Raw genomic sequence first — 21,590 nt, 5'->3', positions numbered from 1 at the left:
ATGTCTTGTATTTAACCACACATAGTACACTGGTATCGTTACATCGACGACGTGTGGCTCTTGTGGCAGGGGAGCCACACCGAGTTGAGCGACTTTCACCAGTGGTTAAATACACGACATCAGGATATACATTTCTCACTGGACTCAAGTAACGAAAAAATGACTTTCCTTGATGTGGATTCGGAGAAACTGTTCAGAGATTGGACAGTTTGAACAGCATGAGAAAAACTTTTGCGATGAATTGGTTCAACGGGGCTACCCGAAAAAATTATTGAAACATTCTTTTAAGAGAGCTCGATACACACCTAGAGAGTGTCTCTTTGAAACAAAAATGAAACGTGAACTAGGGAGCCTGGTCTGCGTCACGACATTTTGTGCAGAGACCCACAAAATACGGCAAATGGTGCTGAACCACTGGCATCTGTTAGAAGAATTGGAAATACCATTTCCCCGCCCGATATTTGCATTCAAGAAAAACCAAAATATTGGTCAGCAAATAGTTCGCGCAGACATCAGGACAATTAAACCAAAAAATGATTTATTGTCCCAATGGCACCTCAAACCAATAGAGGGACACCACAGATGTGGAAACTGTATTGCATGTGACACAACTATTGAGGGTAAAACCCTTCATCATATTAACATGACGTGGACTCACTTAGACTTCACCAATTGTAGAACCAAGAATGTGGTTTATGCTATCATTTGCCCCTGTCTAAAAATTTATATAGGCAAGACGAATCAACAAGTTAACACACGCATGACACAACACAGGTCACGCATTAAAAACAAAGTTCTCACTGCGCCTCTGGTCCAACATTTCATTGACAACAAACATGGAGAGAACGAGTTCCAATGGACTGTGTTGTTCAGTATAAATCAACCCAAATCTGGTACAAACACTGAGCAAATTTTATTGAGGAAAGAGGCCTATCTGATACTAACATTCAACAGCACCCAAACGGGGTTGAATTCACTATCCGAGATTTCCCGCCTCTAAAACTCACAAGCGCTTATTTGCTGAAAGACTACAATAACCATAATGCCGAGCGGAACGTTCACTGTGATGTAGGAGCTCACATGGTAGCTTCTCCACCAATGAGTTCGCATTTCCTGGTCCATCCATCCAAGAGTGAGGTATTTTGCTTCTAGGGACATGTTGTGGACTTTAGGAGTGAGGCGCACTCCTTCATCCCTGGCCTTTCCCCAGCTGCGCAGCACTTAGTGCCAGCTGCAGCGTTTAGGCCCCCTGTTCTGTCCCTCAGCTGCCCAGCAAGTAGTGGGCAGCTGCTACGTTTAGGTTCTGGCGCAGTGGCGCAACCTGGACTTTGTGAGTTCTGCGCTAAAGGTTTAGATGCTGTTATGATCTATGTCCTATTGCTTTTGGGTGTTAGGAAATGTACAATGTGTAGTATGTTTTGCGCACCCTGTGTTCTGCACCTCTGAATGTGTTGTTGATACATTATGTGCCCTGTTCCTTACACCGCTGAATGTAGGTTCTGCATCATGTGTTTTGTCCCCAGGTCTATGCCCCTACTTGTATTGTGATACTGAGGTGGTTGTTCTTGCTAGTGCAGGTGGTGCTAGTAAGGTCCTGGTTCCCTGCGTGACCTGTTCCTAGGGTGGTTAGGATTGCGTAGGGGGGACTTACCAGTTACCAGTGGGTACTGGTTTTGTGCTTTATGTCCTATTTTGTGTTACAGTGATCTTCTGTTATAAGTGATCCCAAGGGCTTGATACTAAGCTTGCCCCCTGACCAGAGTCCCAGGACCAGTGGACTCTATGGTGCCTTCCCTGCCAAATTGCTGGGACTTGTCTGATCTCCCTGGGCCCCTGGGGCCTCGCTGAAGTGTGCCTCGCTCGTTCCCCTCGGCAGCTCGTGCCGGCAGCCCGTCCAAGCCTCGAGCAGCGCCGCTCTCCCCTGAGCCGCGCCGCTTCGCTGGGTCGCCCGCATCCTGCCTCCCCCTCCTCTTCTGAGCCGCACACATTGGTCGCCCCAGAGAAACGCTTGTACCGTGCCGGCAGCCCGTCCAAGCCTCGAGCAGCGCCGCTCTCCCCTGAGCCGCGCCGCTTCGCTGGGTCGCCCGCTCAAGCTTACTAAGGAGGTCACTCGCATTATCCCGTGCAACCAGGACAGTAGGTACTGTCTGATAGGCTATGTTCTAAGTTCTAGGCCTACAAGTATTGTATTGTTACTTCTAAAAGTGCTGATTCCTGGCAGTGGTCCAGGTGGCCCTGTCTTGTAAATAATCCCTTGTAAATTCTGCCCGTGCCTCTGGCACATTGTAAAGTGTGTTTTATCTAATGTGTTTTGGTGTAATACAAAGGCTATTTTTATATAACCTTGTGTGGAGTTTCCTTTGTGGTGGGCCTCTGGGTGTTGTTGCTGGGGTGCGTGCGCAAATACTTAACTTACATCGCCTCCAAGTTTAGCCTTGCTGCTCGCGCCACGTTACCTAGAGGGTGAGCAGGGGTTATCTTGGCGTGTAACTCCCTTGCCCTGACTTGGGAGTGGTGGTCTCTGACTGACTTTGGCGAAAGCCCTGGCCAGCCAGGGATCCCATTTCCAACACCCACCACGCAAACAAACACAGCACTCACCCTGGAGCCACACCACTCACTCTGCACTCTCTCCTCTCACCCTGCCTCACACGGACACGCCTCTCAGCCTGCACTTATACTCATACAGACACTCTGTTCACCCTGCTTGCACACAGGCACAATAGTCTGCTGGAACATATAGGGACAGGCCACTCACCCTGCACTAACTCCTCTCACCATGCACACACTAGTCACTCTTACAGCGCATCCTTCACTCTTGCCACTTACACACAGGCACACCACTCACCCTGCGTTAAACTGCTCACACCACCCTGCACTCACTAGTCTCACTCTGCATGCACTCCTCTCACCTGACATTCACATGGGTGCTCCTCTTGTATTGTATTCATGCAGCTCACTCCACACTCACATCGGCAAGGTTTTAACCTACACTCACAATAGCACTCTCAGTGGCACTGGGGCGGTCATGTGCAGAGTGCTGTTTAGGCATCGGAAGCCCTGTAGCTTTCAATGGGGAGTCTCCGGTTTGCGAAAGCACTGCAGGCTCGGGGACGAAGGTCTTTGGGGTGTGACCACAACTTGGAGAGGTAAGTTGGGATCATGGGGGTTGGTTAGACACCATTGATTGGGCCACCCAAAGCTCTGGGTCATCGGGTGCAGGGGTGCCTTTTAGGGTCGGGTCTTCTAACCAGCTCCTGGTCACGGTTGGGTGGACCTTCCGGTTTGAGGCTGCAGGCGTCGGCTAGAGTGTTGAGGCAGGTCAGAGACACCGGCTCTTGAGTGAGAATCGCTTGGGAGACCTCCTCTTGGTGTTGGGCCACTCTAATTCGGACCATGCGTCGGCTGCAGAGTGGTGCAAACCTGTGGATCCTTGCGGAGCTAGAGTGTGTTGTTTGAACAAATCCGGTGTTCACTGGAGACAGTCTTTGGGATTGAAGGCAGGCAGGTCCTCCGGGTTTCTCGAGGTTGCTGGCTGCAGGACACACCAGGATTTTGCTGGAGCAGGTTTGAGGTGGAGACAGGCCGGTAGGGCTGGGGCCAAGTCAGTGGGCGTCCTCCTTTTCTTAGCTTTGGCACGGCTGTTCAGTCCTTCTTTTTTTCTTCTTGTAGGTTCTTGTCTGACTTCTTGGTTCAGGGCTGCCCTCTAAATACTGTATTTAGGGGGCGTTTAAGGGGTCTCAAGGTCAGTAGCCAAAGGGCTACTGACCTTATAGCCAACGGGCTACCGACCATAGGGTGACTACACCCTTGGTGTGTTCATCACAAGTGGGGGAGTGAGAACAATCCCTAATCCTGATTGGGGAGTGCCTGCCATCTGCAAGATGGCAGGCACTGAAGAGTGGGCTTCCCCTCACCTCCTTCAAGTGATGGGTGGGGTTGGCAGAGGTGGGCACACATTCTGAGCTGGCTAATTTTTCCCACCTGTCTTCCTGCTGAAAAGGGGGGAGACAGGAAGGGGGACTGCTCCTGACAGCAGGAGATTCAGAAAAGGGGGTGGTGATGAACAGAGTGCCTGAATTAAGCAGACCACTCTTACCCAGTCCAAAGATCAGGGCTTGATCCATCACCGTTTTTTAGCTCACTGCACCATCCCAGCTCAGAACTTGGCTATATGCAAATTAGTCTGTTTCTGTCCCAGTGCATGATGGGAACAGGGCAAACCAAACTACCAAGCCAATTCTTGTACTGGGAAGGAAACAAGCTTCCGGGGACCGGTTTCTGCCATTTCAGGCGTCGTCGGCCCGGCTTGCTTGAATCCTGATGGTGCAATGAGCAAGGGACTCACATCTGAGTATACCCTTCCACGCTTATGGTGGACAAAATGATTCAGAAAAGGGGGTGGTGATGAACAGAGTGCCTGAATTAAGCAGACCACTCTTACCCAGTCCAAAGATCAGGGCTTGATCCATCACCGTTTTTTAGATCACTGCACCATCCCAGCTCAGAACCTGGCTATATGCAAATTAGTCTGTTCCTGTCCCAGTGCATGATGGGAACAGGGCAAACCAAACTACCAAGCCAATTCTTGTACTGGGAAGGAAACAAGCTTCCGGGGACCGGTTTCTGCCATTTCAGGCGTCGTCGGCCCGGCTTGCTTGAATCCTGATGGTGCAATGAGCAAGGGACTCACATCTGAGTATACCCTTCCACGCTTATGGTGGACAAAATGATTCAGAAAAGGGGGTGGTGATGAACAGAGTGCCTGAATTAAGCAGACCACTCTTACCCAGTCCAAAGATCAGGGCTTGATCCATCACCGTTTTTTAGCTCACTGCACCATCCCAGCTCAGAACTTGGCTATATGCAAATTAGTCTGTTCCTGTCCCAGTGCATGATGGGAACAGGGCAAACCAAACTACCAAGCCAATTCTTGTACTGGGAAGGAAACAAGCTTCCGGGGACCGGTTTCTGCCATTTCAGGCGTCGTCGGCCCGGCTTGCTTGAATCCTGATGGTGCAATGAGCAAGGGACTCACATCTGAGTATACCCTTCCACGCTTATGGTGGAAAAAATGATTCAGAAAAGGGGGTGGTGATGAACAGAGTGCCTGAATTAAGCAGACCACTCTTACCCAGTCCAAAGATCAGGGCTTGATCCATCACCGTTTTTTAGCTCACTGCACCATCCCAGCTCAGAACTTGGCTATATGCAAATTAGTCTGTTCCTGTCCCAGTGCATGATGGGAACAGGGCAAACCAAACTACCAAGCCAATTCTTGTACTGGGAAGGAAACAAGCTTCCGGGGACCGGTTTCTGCCATTTCAGGCGTCGTCGGCCCGGCTTGCTTGAATCCTGATGGTGCAATGAGCAAGGGACTCACATCTGAGTATACCCTTCCACGCTTAAGGTGGACAAAATGATTCAGAAAAGGGGGTGGTGATGAACAGAGTGCCTGAATTAAGCAGACCACTCTTACCCAGTCCAAAGATCAGGGCTTGATCCATCACCGTTTTTTAGCTCACTGCACCATCCCAGCTCAGAACTTGGCTATATGCAAATTAGTCTGTTCCTGTCCCAGTGCATGATGGGAACAGGGCAAACCAAACTACCAAGCCAATTCTTGTACTGGGAAGGAAACAAGCTTCCGGGGACCGGTTTCTGCCATTTCAGGCGTCGTCGGCCCGGCTTGCTTGAATCCTGATGGTGCAATGAGCAAGGGACTCACATCTGAGTATACCCTTCTACGCTTATGGTGGACAAAATGATTCAGAAAAGGGGGTGGTGATGAACAGAGTGCCTGAATTAAGCAGACCACTCTTACCCAGTCCAAAGATCAGGGCTTGATCCATCACCGTTTTTTAGCTCACTGCACCATCCCAGCTCAGAACTTGGCTATATGCAAATTAGTCTGTTCCTGTCCCAGTGCATGATGGGAACAGGGCAAACCAAACTACCAAGCCAATTCTTGTACTGGGAAGGAAACAAGCTTCCGGGGACCGGTTTCTGCCATTTCAGGCGTCGTCGGCCCGGCTTGCTTGAATCCTGATGGTGCAATGAGCAAGGGACTCACATCTGAGTATACCCTTCCACGCTTATGGTGGACAAAATGATTCAGAAAAGGGGGTGGTGATGAACAGAGTGCCTGAATTAAGCAGACCACTCTTACCCAGTCCAAAGATCAGGGCTTGATCCATCACCGTTTTTTAGCTCACTGCACCATCCCAGCTCAGAACTTGGCTATATGCAAATTAGTCTGTTCCTGTCCCAGTGCATGATGGGAACAGGGCAAACCAAACTACCAAGCCAATTCTTGTACTGGGAAGGAAACAAGCTTCCGGGGACCGGTTTATGCCATTTCAGGCGTCGTCGGCCCGGCTTGCTTGAATCCTGATGGTGCAATGAGCAAGGGACTCACATCTGAGTATACCCTTCCACGCTTATGGTGGACAAAATGATTCAGAAAAGGGGGTGGTGATGAACCGAGTGCCTGAATTAAGCAGACCACTCTTACCCAGTCCAAAGATCAGGGCTTGATCCATCACCGTTTTTTAGCTCACTGCACCATCCCAGCTCAGAACTTGGCTATATGCAAATTAGTCTGTTCCTGTCCCAGTGCATGATGGGAACTGGGCAAACCAAACTACCAAGCCAATTCTTGTACTGGGAAGGAAACAAGCTTCCGGGGACCGGTTTCTGCCATTTCAGGCGTCGTCGGTCCGGCTTGCTTGAATCCTGATGGTGCAATGAGCAAGGGACTCACATCTGAGTATACCCTTCCACGCTTATGGTGGACAAAATGATTCAGAAAAGGGGGTGGTGATGAACAGAGTGCCTGAATTAAGCAGACCACTCTTACCCAGTCCAAAGATCAGGGCTTGATCCATCACCGTTTTTTAGCTCACTGCACCATCCCAGCTCAGAACTTGGCTATATGCAAATTAGTCTGTTCCTGTCCCAGTGCATGATGGGAACAGGGCAAACCAAACTACCAAGCCAATTCTTGTACTGGGAAGGAAACAAGCTTCCGGGGACCGGTTTCTGCCATTTCAGGCGTCGTCGGCCCGGCTTGCTTGAATCCTGATGGTGCAATGAGCAAGGGACTCACATCTGAGTACACCCTTCCACGCTTATGGTGGACAAAATGATTCAGAAAAGGGGGTGGTGATGAACAGAGTGCCTGAATTAAGCAGACCACTCTTACCCAGTCCAAAGATCAGGGCTTGATCCATCACCGTTTTTTAGCTCACTGCAACATCACAGCTCAGAACTTGGCTATATGCAAATTAGTCTCTTCCTGTCCCAGTGCATGATGGGAACAGGGCAAACCAAACTACCAAGCCAATTCTTGTACTGGGAAGGAAACAAGCTTCCGGGGACCGGTTTCTGCCATTTCAGGCGTCGTCGGCCCGGCTTGCTTGAATCCTGATGGTGCAATGAGCAAGGGACTCACATCTGAGTATACCCTTCCACGCTTATGGTGGACAAAATGATTCAGAAAAGGGGGTGGTGATGAACAGAGTGCCTGAATTAAGCAGACCACTCTTACCCAGTCCAAAGATCAGGGCTTGATCCATCACCGTTTTTTAGCTCACTGCACCATCCCAGCTCAGAACTTGGCTATATGCAAATTAGTCTGTTCCTGTCCCAGTGCATGATGGGAACAGGGCAAACCAAACTACCAAGCCAATTCTTGTACTGGGAAGGAAACAAGCTTCCGGGGACCGGTTTCTGCCATTTCAGGCGTTGTCGGCCCGGCTTGCTTGAATCCTGATGGTGCAATGAGCAAGGGACTCACATCTGAGTATACCCTTCCACGCTTATGGTGGACAAAATGATTCAGAAAAGGGGGTGGTGATGAACAGAGTGCCTGAATTAAGCAGACCACTCTTACCCAGTCCAAAGATCAGGGCTTGATCCATCACCGTTTTTTAGCTCACTGCACCATCCCAGCTCAGAACTTGGCTATATGCAAATTAGTCTGTTCCTGTCCCAGTGCATGATGGGAACAGGGCAAACCAAACTACCAAGCCAATTCTTGTACTGGGAAGGAAACAAGCTTCCGGGGACCGGTTTCTGCCATTTCAGGCGTCGTCGGTCCGGCTTGCTTGAATCCTGATGGTGCAATGAGCAAGGGACTCACATCTGAGTATACCCTTCCACGCTTATGGTGGACAAAATGATTCAGAAAAGGGGGTGGTGATGAACAGAGTGCCTGAATTAAGCAGACCACTCTTACCCAGTCCAAAGATCAGGGCTTGATCCATCACCGTTTTTTAGCTCACTGCACCATCCCAGCTCAGAACTTGGCTATATGCAAATTAGTCTGTTCCTGTCCCAGTGCATGATGGGAACAGGGCAAACCAAACTACCAAGCCAATTTTTGTACTGGGAAGGAAACAAGCTTCCGGGGACCGGTTTCTGCCATTTCAGGCGTCGTCGGCCCGGCTTGCTTGAATCCTGATGGTGCAATGAGCAAGGGACTCACATCTGAGTATACCCTTCCACGCTTATGGTGGACAAAATGATTCAGAAAAGGGGGTGGTGATGAACAGAGTGCCTGAATTAAGCAGACCACTCTTACCCAGTCCAAAGATCAGGGCTTGATCCATCACCGTTTTTAGCTCACTGCACCATCCCAGCTCAGAACTTGGCTATATGCAAATTAGTCTGTTCCTGTCCCAGTGCATGATGGGAACAGGGCAAACCAAACTACCAAGCCAATTCTTGTACTGGGAAGGAAACAAGCTTCCGGGGACCGGTTTCTGCCATTTCAGGCGTCGTCGGCCCAGCTTGCTTGAATCCTGATGGTGCAATGAGCAAGGGACTAACATCTGAGTATACCCTTCCATGCTTATGGTGGACAAAATGATTCAGAAAAGGGGGTGGTGATGAACAGAGTGCCTGAATTAAGCAGACCAGCAGGAGAGGCTGGGGGTTGTATTACAAAGGCTGCCAGGCCATTGAAGCTCCCTTGCCACAGATAGCTCTTCCTGGCCTGGGAAGGTGTGAACCCCTCCGCCCAGGAAAGGCTTTGTTTCTGGGCTCAGAGAGAGAAGGCTCCCACCCTAGGGGTCCAGAAACATGTTGTGTGGTGGTAGGCGAGTGTGTACTAGTCAGAGAACCCACCAGATGCTGGTTGTTTTTAAGGGGGCATCTCTAAGATGCCCTATTGAGTGCATTTTTCATTAAATACCACACTGGCATCAGTGTGGGTTTAATGTGCTGAGGAGTTTGATACCAAACTTCTCAGTTTTCAGTGTAGCCATTATGGTGCTGTGGGGTTCATAATGACAAATCACTCTTTGCCATGAGTCCCTCATTCCATCGGCCCCGCAATAGCATCAACTCTGACATGTACCTAACACTCTGAAACTTCCCAGTGAAAGCCCTACTGCTTGGCATCATTCAACTGGGCCACGTCGCAGTCACACACATGTGTAATCACTCTACTAGTGCCTTGTGTGCAGTCCTGGCCTGGCACGAGCATGGCATCATTCTGTTCTACAGATGGGGCCATTACTTGGCGGAAGGCACACATCCCTCTGCAGAATCTGTGCACATTCTCATGATCTGACACAAACCTGAAATTCTTTCCCTGTGTAATGCAGTGGGCTCTAGGCCCACATACTTAGAAATTATGGACATGGACAATTTTGTATAGGCTGGTAACTGCCCATGAGCACGTGCACTCTGGCCCTTTTATTGGGGACGCCTGTGTGGGATGGGTGTGTGCAGTGGGTGTAGAGACAGCCCTCAAAGGAGTGGCTGGTTAAGACGTACATGCTGAACACTAGAACGTGTCCAGCAGGACACTACACCCTGCACCAACGTCAGCTTCTTGGTGACATCCCCACCCCCTGAAGCAGGGCCCGCTCGAGGGAGGTGCAATCGGTGCCACCGCACTAGGCACTGACTTTGAGGGGGGGGGGGCGTGTTTTCAATTACAATATAGTTTTAGAAGCACTTGCTGCTGTGTTCCTTTCCTCCAGCAATTTCCAGGCAACCATATAAATGTCAAGAAAACTCTGGGGATCGATGGACGTGCTGCAGAGTAATCAGGGTTTTGTCCAGTGGAAGTTTTGACTCATCATAAAGTAGCGCAGGACGTTAAAATATCTGATGCAAAGCAGGTGTACCATGCAGATCACAAAGTGCATACAATGTAAATAGGCCAGTGCATTACTGCTTCTGTCAGAGAGTCCTTTTTGTTGCTTGCATAAGTTTAAATCCTAATATAGAACAGTGAGCAATTAGCTATCATCAAAATGCTGCATGCAAACTGCAAGGTATAGATAAGAGCGTTATGATTTTTGCACCCCAGTCTCAGTATCCTAATGCTGCAAAAGGGTTTCACTGGGTAGATAGCAATTCTTATTAGTAAAGCAAACCTCCAACCATGGTGTTACGTTTTAAATTCTGAGTGTGTGCTTCTTCAGACCGAGCACTCTTAAAATACACTGTCTACCAGTAAGGATAACTTGTGACTCCTACACCTTGTACTCCTCTGTCTGATGTAACATTTCCCATACACTGATTTACACACGTATGACTCATTGTCTCTGTGTAACGTGTATGTGATGTAGAGTGCTCTGACACCTTACACTGGTATAAGTTGCGCTATAAAACAAAAGAAATGCACGTAGGAGAGAGTGGTCTTGGAGGCTTGCGGGGGCACTGTTAAAGGGTGGTAGTAAGGGCATCCCTGGCTGAGGTGGTCATATGGAACGCCAACAAACATTGTCGCACAGGGCGCCACCAGTGCTAAAGCCCAGACGTGAGACAGCCAGGTGTTTATTCTGCTCTGGGGACAGCCCCTCGTCCTAACACATATCTGCGTTCGCCCAGTCCTTCTCAGGACGTTCTGCCTTCAACCACAGGCACTTGTGGGCACGATGGGTCGTCACTGCCCACCTTCCTCCCTGCTGCAGACTCGAGGCAGGTCTGGTGTTGACGCCAGCGGAGCCCGTGGCATGCCTACCCGCAGCCCTGCCTGCCAACGGCGCCTCTGCCACCTCGTGACGGGTCCTTTGTGTTTTGTTGTTAATGGAGATGGGGCGCAGCTTGGTGGATATTTCCAGCTCTGTGCCGATCTCAAATACCGTGCCAGCGCGAAGCCAGCTCACAGCGCTCCTCCTCGGCTGCCCGTCCTCCCCTGTGATAAACGGGGGGAGGGGCAGGCGAGTGCAGAGACAGAGAGCAAGGGAGGACCGTCGATGTCTCTGCGCTTGGGAGAGAGGGCGAGGGGTGGGAGAAAAGTAGACCAAAAGTTGTTTGTGTGTGTAAAAGGCCGCTTTATTAAGACACAGGTGCACATTACAAACACAAACCTTGGCAACGCCTTACAAAACTAAACCTCACTAAATAATTAAATAACTACAAATTCAGCCCCCCGGACCCTCCCCCACCCCTAAAACATTTGAGCCCTCCCGCTCCCAACAATACATCAATAAAAATATAACAGCATTATAACATTACGTCATCAATAAAATTACATCATCAATAAAACATTTCGTCATTAAACAAACATACGTCATCGTTAAAACTTTATTCGTCCAACCACAATTACAATAACAACGGTCAGGTCCTCCATAACCATAAACCCTGCCTGACCCTGCACTCCTGCAGATACCCCCCCCTCACAAAACTGAACGGTCAAACCATGACCAACATACCCCAGCACTTGTCAAAGAAATACTTGAACTAATACTCAACCAGCAATCTGCCTAAAAACCGTAATGATACCCAAAAACACCGCACAGCACCTGTGTCAGCGACGGATACAAATACAAGAGAAACAACCCCTGCACACCGGTAGCCCACAAAACAGCCTTTTACTTAAAAAAGAAAATAGTGGCAAAAAACGCCCAAAAATTGGGGAAAAAACTGAGCAGCGAGGGGAAAAGCGGAGCATTTAAAGCGAAAAATTGAGGGAGGGAGGGTGGGACAAAAAGCTATGAGCCCACCTAGCCACCAGGTCACCAAACCTAAAATGGTGGCTGGTAGGCAGTGGGCGGGGGGTTTATAATTGGGCTATGCTGGTCCTACTGGACCAGCCCAATTCTGGAAACTTCTGTCCCTCTTAAAGGGACACCCCTCGCAGCTCTCCCAAACCGCCCGGGGGAGGAGACCTCCCGGCGGTCGGCTCCCTCCCCCAAGCCCCCCTTGGGAGAGAGGGCGAGGGGTGGGAGAAAAGTAGACCAAAAGTTGTTTGTGTGTGTAAAAGGCCGCTTTATTAAGACACAGGTGCACATTACAAACACAAACCTTGGCAACGCCTTACAAAACTAAACCTCACTAAATAATTAAATAACTACAAATTCAGCCCCCCGGACCCTCCCCCACCCCTAAAACATTTGAGCCCTCCCGCTCCCAACAATACATCAATAAAAATATAACAGCATTATAACATTACGTCATCAATAAAATTACATCATCAATAAAACATTTCGTCATTAAACAAACATACGTCATCGTTAAAACTTTATTCGTCCAACCACAATTACAATAACAACGGTCAGGTCCTCCATAACCATAAACCCTGCCTGACCCTGCACTCCTGCAGATACCCCCCCCTCACAAAACTGAACGGTCAAACCATGACCAACATACCCCAGCACTTGTCAAAGAAATACTTGAACTAATACTCAACCAGCAATCTGCCTAAAAACCGTAATGATACCCAAAAACACCGCCACCCAGAAAGGTAGGCGGGGGAAGCAACGCCTCCCTTTCTGCCCCCCAACCGCAAAGCGAAAGGCAACCAGAAAATCAACGCTGCATGGCCAAAGCCCGGGCTAAAACCTCACGAATCTCCAACAAGTAAAGTTCCATGCCCACCCGGGACAGATGAACTCCATCATCCCTAAAGAACTCAACAGCCTCAAACTTAATGTCCCTGTGTGAAATCCTACTGAAACCAAGGCTCCTACAGCAACGAGACACCTCCGAATTCACTTTCTTCCTAGCCCGATCGACGGCCCTGGGATTCACTGCTCCCCTCCATATCCTGCGAGGAATCAACTCTGTCCAAAAAACGTGGCACCCAGCCCAACGTTCCTTAATGAGGCCTAAATCTCGTTTCATAGCTCGCAGCAAGACTACACCTTTCGTTGCACATAGGTCATTTTCTCCCAAATGAATAACTAAAATATCCGGGCAGACACCGCCCACCATGTTGTTGTTCAAACAAGGGATCAACTCTCTCCAGAGCATCCCACCTTTACCCTTCCAAAGAACGTTAAACATTCGATCATTGAAACCAAGTAGATCTCCAAAGTAACTCCTCGCCGCCTGGACTCTGGCCCACTTGACAAATGAATGCCCCACTATCCAGACCGTTACCACCGAGGAGCGAGGTCCAGCAACGGATCCTGAAAAAGAAAAAAGAGTTAAAATCCTGTGAAGGAGGATGACGCATGCGCCTCCTCCGCCGAGCTCCTCACGTAACGCTGGAAACAGTTAGAAGACCAGCGCCCCAATCGCTTAATATCCCTTTCAGACCAATTCCTGTGAAAAGCTTCAGTGGCAGCACCTATTCTGAAAGAGTGAGTCCCATAAATATTGCTATCGAGACCTATGTGCTGTAGCGCTTTGCGCAAAACCATACGTAATTGATAAGGTGTTACAGGGGTGCCAGTGATATGTTGGAAAACCAGGACTTCATCGCCACCCCCACACAAGGAACGCCAGCGCCGCGCAAGCAGTAGAGGGCAAGTAAGCTTCGGAGCACATGCCTGTAACCATACACCTTTCCCCTTCCCCGTCTGATCCGTTTTAGAACTGGCCAACCATACATGAACTCCCTCATCATAACAGAAAACGTCCTTCCAAAACAATCCACACTTATACTTTGAACCCAACAACTCAGATACCCTGAAAGCACCAAAAAACATGAAAGCCATCAACATAGAGAAAAGACATGCCTCAAAATCATCTGAACAAACTAAAGGCAAAACCGTAATCAACCTGGCCAGAACTTGCCAAGATAGAGGGGCTCTGGATCTACCAATGTGCCCTTGCTCCCTGGCCCATCCCTCAAGCATCCTTCTACCAATTTCCCCCGCAGATGGAGGATAGCCCCACCACAACTTCCCCATGAAAGCAATCCCCGCCAGTTTCCCAGCAATGGTTACTTTGGTCAAACCCTTATCCATGAGGTCCAGTATAAAGTTGACCACATCATCCGACCGACTCGACAGATCCTCCCTTCTGACAGCACCAGATTCCAGAAATTCCTTCCACGCAAGGGAATACGCAGAACGCGTGGACACAGACAGAGAACCTACCACCAATTGAACGACCCGACCTCGCCGACGTGCCACAGATGACTCGGCATCGGAGTCGGGGATCTGTCCGCATCCTTCGCCAGACCACGGAATCTCTCCCACTGTGAACGAGACAGAGCATCCGCAATGTCATTGTCCACACCAGGAATGTGCAACGCACGAAAATGAATATCGTGTTTCAAACAACCAAGAACAAAAACTCTCATAAGTTTCAACACCTGTCCGTCCCTGGCCGATTGGCGATTCACTATCTCCACCACCGCCATGTTATCCACACGAAACAGCACTTTCTTGTGCGCCAATTCCTCCCCCCACAATGTCAAGGCGACCAATAAGGGGAACAGTTCCAGAAAAGTGATGCTGCGACCTCCATTCAACCATTCATCAGGCCAACGTTCTGCACACCATTTGCCATTCCAAAAGAGCCCAAAACCATCACTGCCAGCAGCATCCGAAAACATTTGTACATCCCACTGAAAGTCAACCTCTCTGACCAAGGGGACACCATTGAAGGAGTTCAGAAAAAACTTCCACATTCTCAAATCCTCCTTGACACCAGCAGACAGACGAACACGATGGTGGGGCAAATGATGACCTGCCAAAGCCCTGCCCAGTCTCCTACAAAAGGTCCTGCCCGCTCTCACCACTCTGCAGGCAAAATTCAAATGACCCAAAAGCACTTGAATCTCTTTCACCAACACTTTTCTCTTTGACAACATCACATCCAGTAATTCAATCATGTTGACCCTTTTGTCTTCCGGCAGTCGAGCAGACATACACACAGAGTCAATTTCAATACCCAAAAAGGATAGGACAGTGGCAGGGCCCAGTGTTTTCTCGGGAGCCAAAGGAACTCCCAAATCCTCCATGAGCCCTTGGAATGTGTCCAGAGCCTTCTGGCACTCCGCGGAGCCCGGGGATCCAACAAAGAAAAAATCATCGAGATAGTGAGTTACCAGGGTATGACCGGACTGATGGGAAAAATACCATTGCAGGAAAGTACTAAAACACTCAAACAAGGCACATGATATGGAGCAGCCCATCGGCAAAGCCTTGTCCACGTACCACTTACCATTGAACTGAATACCTAAAAGGCTCCAATCGTCCGGGTGGACAGGCAATAGCCGAAAAGCAGACTTGATGTCACACTTAGCCATCTCAGCGGCTGCGCCCGCTGTCACAACAAGTGACATGGCCACGTCAACCGAAGAGTAAGAGACAGACACTGCCTCTGGGTCAATGAAATCATTAACAGACGACCCTTCAGGCCATGACAAATGTTGAATCAGGCGAAACTGTCCCGGTTCTTTCTTCGGGACAACCCCAACCGGTGAAACAATCAAGTTATGGATCGGCCAATCGTGAAACGGGCCAGCCATCCTCCCTTCATGTACTTCCTTAGTAAGTTTGTCTTGTACCACCGTGGCATGTTCAGAAGCTGATTTTAAATTGGCAGACCATCTCCGTTCCCTAACACCTAAGTAACCGAGTCGGAACCCAAACTGAAAACCTTCCAACAGTGTAACTTTTGCTGACTGATCATCGAAACCATGGAGGGCAATGCGCAGCCTTTCTAAATTAACTGGCGTACGAGCCCTTGGACCCAGCACCCTTAGCACCTCTGTATCCCCTTCCTCCTGAAAACTGTGCAGTCGTATTTGATGTTCCTGAAACTGATTGCTTTCCCTGTGTACCGTCCGATGGCTGATTGTTCCAACACTTGGACAACGGGTGTTTCTTACCACAGCCTGAGCATTCATGTTTAAATTTACAATACTCCCTGGTACAGGAGCCCCTATTAAATTCCCAACAGAAACCAGACCCTGAGTACAAGGTTGCAGTGGCCCCCACCCCTCCCCGGGTGGGCTTCCCCTGAAAGGGCCGATAAACTAACGGCAAACCACTTGCCGTGAAAATGGTTTTACCCCCTGACGCTGACCCCATTGTGTGTTGCCACAAGTCATTATCTATCTCCCCCCACTTAGCTTCCGGGTCCCAAGCCATCCTGGCCCGAAATTCCTCATCATATTGAGACCAAGCAAAACCACCCCCGGTGATCTGGGCCTTGCGAATGACGTCCATGTATTTAAAAAGGGACACGCTGCGCTCAGGGAACTTTTCGCAATATACACTGGCATAAATTAAAAACGCAGCTGTCCAGTTTTCAATAGTTAAAGGCACTCTGGGGCGTTTTGCCAGCTCAAACTCCTCCTCCTTAGACCCCTCTTTGGACCTGACTTCCCTGTGGAGTAGCTTCAGTAGTTCCACATACTCACCATTCCAAATTCGGTCCTTGGTACTTAACATGAGATGAGCACCTAATGGTTTCGTAACCCCCATGTAAGGCAGTTTTTTGATTTTGAGTTCTTTACTGGCCACAGGCTCTTTAACCTTGCTGGAAGCACCAGCCATAACATGACCTACCACTGTGTTCTGAATGTCTACCACATCATCTGTACCAACTGCTGTGTCTTTTACATATCGACCTTTGACCAGACGGCCATCACTACTAATCACTTCAGTTTCACCACCAGTACCCACAGACACCATCTTAGGTTTGGCCTGTGTGGCTGATTGCTCACCTGGCAAAAGAGAGACCACTCTCGATGGCTCCGCCCGTGTCTCCGAGGTCAATGCATCCGGTCGGCGAGGCGCCCTACTCGATGGGCCGTGCTCTCTTCTCCCTTGCACTTGACTTTGGACCACTGGAGCCTGTAACACACTATAAGAAACATGAGAGGGCACCCCCCTTTCCGTATCCCGCACTTCACCTTCTTCAGGACTGTCTTCATCGTAGTCCAACACTACTGAATCGGCACTAGTGTGCAACAACTCATCACGGGTCTTACCCAACCCGGTATCAACCACCGTACATTTAAATGATTTGGAAACTCCAGGAGGGGGAGCAGGCTGTACACGCCCGTACCTCCCTGCGCGTTGACTCTGTAGCTCCTTAGCCGCCGGCAAGGCCTGCCACCTATACCTGCTACTCGTTGGGGCCAGCGGGGTCACGCCAGACCCTCGTGTGCTGGCCGCGGCGGGATCCCTCGTTGGAACAGAGAGGGCCGCGCTAGGCACTCTCCTCACTTCCCCTTGGCGTGATGGGACTGGACCGCGCCCTGCCAAGTCTGGACCTCCACACCTATTCCTATCCTGAAAAGAAAAAGTTTGGACTGGTGTGCTAGGGTCCCTAAAGGCAACACTCGAAACAGACCTTGACCTCCGCAAATCAGCATCCACAAGCGACCCCTGGCACCTCTCCAAAGAACGTCCCCTAATGCAACCCTTCAATGGCACCCCTCTAACCGGAGAGTCGCCTATCATCTCCTCCTCATCACTGACATCCAAATTAGCGCCCGCCGCCACCGAAGAAGAGGTCTGCAAAGGTACCCCCACACCCCTCGCATGGACCCCAATATCCTTGTGAAAACCCCGCTGCGCCAAACCTGCTGTACCAAAATGCTCCCATCCAGGAGAACCTAACATAAGATAAGGACCTCCAGCATCCCCATGTACAGACTCTCCACTCACCTGCCTGGAAAACCCCTCACGCTCCAACAACGTACTTGAGAAACCCCCAGCCCCTGTAACCCGCACACCAGGGTGAGCCAACCCCACAAACTCATTCCCCACAGCCCTACCCAATCCCCCTAAACCTGTGCCATGCACAGGTGCAGACCCCCGACTCTCCCCATAAAAAGCTCCCTGACCCCCCTGTGACAATCCCCTGTCATCCCTCCGCAAACGGACACTCCCCTCCTGAAAACCAGGAAACATAACAACCCCTGAACTTACCGTGTCCTGGCCCAAAACCTCACCATGCATGGAACTACTGTCGCCCACCTGGGCCCACTCACCCTCTCCTCTGGATCCCCCTCCAACAGACATAGCAGAACCCACATAAGAACCAGGTGTAGAGAATAATAACGGGCTGCCCACATTACTGTTCCCATCCCCCCGGACAGCACCAACATCCTGTGCAAAAACAACCTGGCCAGCATGATGCTCCATACCAACCTGCCTGCCCAATCCACCTGTAACACGCTGGCTAGACTCCCTATCATAAAGCACATCCCTCTCTGAGATAGCAAGGTGTGAAGGGGTTAACCACATACCAGAGCGTGGGTCAACAGTCCTCTGCGTCTCTGTTACAACCTGCTCTGTAACATTCAAATCCGGCATAACATGCTGCTGCTCTGCCACCTGCCAACCATCCAATTGAAAAGAACCCCTGCGCGCACCTCGCGCGGACCTGACAAACGCAGGCTCCACACGGCGTTCCCCAATGGGGTCAGAAGCGGAGCGCTTCTTACTCCCTCTCCGTCCCCCCCTCCCCCGCTTGGCCGGTATAATCGGAGCGGGAGCGGGAGCTTCTGCCTCCAACCCGTCACCCGCCCGCCCCGCCGAAGCAATCAATTGCGCCTCAGGCGCCTGACCCGGCTGCAAGCGAGCCGTCTGCCCTGCCGCCAGAGAGCCTCCCGCCCCACCCCAGGGCTCCGTAACCAACCCAGAAGCCGGTCCCGCGCCAGCACCCCCGACTACGGGAGCGCCCAAAATTACCGGCGCTCCCCCCTCCCCCGCCGCCACACGCGCCTGTAAAGTGGGGGCCGGTTTCCTCGAACGGGACCGGCCCCTTTCACTTACCTGAAGAGAACGCCTCTTCTTAGGCGAAGAACACGCCAAAACCGCGGCGGACACGCCGGCAGAGGCCTGGCGCTGGGGGCGCGCCGGCCCCCCTCCCACCACCAAATCCATGCGACCTGCTTCCGATAGCAGACGCATGGCTTCCAACACGCGGTAGTCCTCCATGCTACTAAATGAACAACAAAGGAACAATAACGCTGTCGAACACACACCCAAAGCACCTCACAATTACCCTCGACCACAAAAAGCTATGAGCCCACCTAGCCACCAGGTCACCAAACCTAAAATGGTGGCTGGTAGGCAGTGGGCGGGGGGTTTATAATTGGGCTATGCTGGTCCTACTGGACCAGCCCAATTCTGGAAACTTCTGTCCCTCTTAAAGGGACACCCCTCGCAGCTCTCCCAAACCGCCCGGGGGAGGAGACCTCCCGGCGGTCGGCTCCCTCCCCCAAGCCCCCCATGTGAGAGCCCTGTCCTAGTGCCCACCGTGCCACTGGAAGGGCAGCAATCAATTCTAGATCTACAAGTGGCCTTTGTGCCTGTCTGCCATCTTGAGGGCGTATTTATATGCCCACGAGGCAGAAGGTTTGCCCGCACAGCCCCTGTGTTAAGCTGGAGCTAATCAGACGCACGCGAAATCAGCTCAAGTAACCACCGCCTCCTGTGGAGCTGCGCCCACACCGGGCAGGGCACGACAGAGATGTGCCCGAGCTCGCATTGAGATATATATGCACAGAGCGCGGTGCACACAACTAGTGAGACGCCATGCACAGATACCCACCGTGCCAAATTGCCAATATGTACAGGGTCGTAGGTACCATCTGCCCAAATGTGTACTGTGCATAAGCGCATTGCTTATGCACACAGACAGGAGATACCTGTCCCCAACCGTACTGCTTTGCAGACGAGACACGGGCACTACTAGGTGAAACGCCCACCATTGAGCATTGGTTGCCGACACACATGCGGTGCTTAATCTGAGCCGGTGGGGGGCCACTTGCACTCATTTTTGGGGACCGGGCACTTATTTTTCTACATCGCCCATTTACCGAGAGCAAGAGATGAAAAAACTCTCACCGCAGAAGGACTGAGGAAGAGAAAGACGGGAAACCCATAACAAAGGGAGAAAGCAAGGGCCAGCAGGAGCGACTGAAAAGGGCTGGGGAGTCTGGTAGTGGAGTAGAGGCATCACGAGGTGGATTTAAGTCTATGCAGGCGCCCGACTGAGGGCTCCTGGGCAGACTGCCAACATGAAATGTGCGAATGCTGGTAGTATCGGTTCAATCTGTACAACTGTGTACAGCGGTTTAAGGGCTCGATCAATACAGGGACTCCGAGTTGGGACCGGGAGAGCCGTTTGTACACGTGGACACGTGGACTTGTACGCCGCCCTCAGCACACACACCGGATTTAAGGCCTAGTTGGCAGTGATTCCGTCCGGATCAGGGCCTGTGAAGCCCGGTGCCGCCCCATGAAACCCTGCAGTGCCCACAGCTGCGTCGTCGCAGCCGCCCCTGGCACAAAGGCTGGTGTCTCAGCTGCCACCACAGAGCACTCATCTCGCGCCGGTGGCACACAGTGAGCCGAGGAGAGATTATACCCACACAAACCCAGACTGTAAATGCCCTTTGTTGTTAAACACTGCGAGGCTCGGACAGATAATGGCGCCGCGCCTTAGCAGGCCCACGGAAGGAGCAGGGAGTGGCCTTCATTATCCCCCAGATTCTAATTAGTCCCGTGAATTTTGTGGGCGGGGGAGGGGGGAGGAGGGGATGTGTGCTGGGTGACGGTGGCACCCGCATTAAGTCACTTTGCTTGGAAGGAGCGGGCAGAAAACACCTTCGAGCTCAGACTGCGGAATGGGCCCACAAAGGAATCATTGCAATGCCTCAGAGAGCCCGTGATCTTCGTCAATAATTCAGTGTCGCTAATAAAGGGCGATGATAAATACCGAAGTGACTCATGCAGAGAGGCTGGGTGCTGGAGGGAGTGAGGCAGATCTGTAATTCACTTGAAGCAGCACATGTATAGAAGTCATTTTATATTAGGCATCATTCTTTTTTAGGAGGGCGAATGCATGACTGCATGTATTCAATTGTATTCGGAATTTAATTAATGTTAAATCGTTTTTTCGCTCAATGTTCTTTTTATTTATTTTTAGAGAGCTTGAAAGGACGGAGAGCAATAGCATACACTGAAACCTGCCTCCACATGTAATAAGAATAATTCCACATGTATCACCCTTAAGGGCATCCAGCTGATAGGAGGCCTTAGGGGTGATAAGTGAGCTATTGGCCAGAGTCACATGATGATGAGCTGAGGTGTCCCCAGCGCCGGATCGAACCGTGGGCTCTGCTCTCCGGAGTCAGCGCTCTGTCACCACTTTCTTTAATAAGCATAATTTCAGACGGGCTTAGAGGATTTTTCTCCCTTGCAGTAAAAAAAATCTACAAGAACCTTAAAAGGACTTTCGAGCTCAATGAAGCATATTAGGCATACACTGGTGCATGTACTGTGACATTCAGGGTTGGATTGGCATTAAAAATTGGCCCGGGCACGCAAAAAAAGTGGCCCACATTGCCATATTGCCTTTCCGCAAAACACTGCTTTGGCAAAGTTTTATAACATGGGGCGGGGGAGGGGTTCTCTGACAGAGGC

The 21,590-nt window shown here is 50.7% G+C and overlaps 1 protein-coding gene across 1 annotated transcript in view; it reads right to left on the bottom strand.

Moving 5' to 3' along the window:
- The window catches only part of LOC144824326 (uncharacterized), a 36,982-nt gene that overhangs the window by 7,370 nt on the left and 8,022 nt on the right, over positions 1-21,590 (bottom strand). Inside the window, exons 2-3 of the mRNA XM_078683443.1 lie at positions 16,871-17,767; positions 13,056-13,373 (exon numbers count right to left, since the gene is read on the bottom strand). Of these exons, the coding sequence (XP_078539569.1) occupies positions 13,056-13,373; positions 16,871-17,767 (1,215 nt within the window). The remainder of the gene's footprint in view (positions 1-13,055; positions 13,374-16,870; positions 17,768-21,590) is intronic.

Source organism: Lissotriton helveticus, chromosome 3_1 (assembly GCF_964261635.1).
Source record: "Lissotriton helveticus chromosome 3_1, aLisHel1.1, whole genome shotgun sequence".
NCBI classification, from domain to species: domain Eukaryota; kingdom Metazoa; phylum Chordata; class Amphibia; order Caudata; family Salamandridae; genus Lissotriton; species Lissotriton helveticus.
Note: the sequence above shows the minus strand (reverse complement) of the source record. Positions and strands in the feature narration are given on the sequence as shown.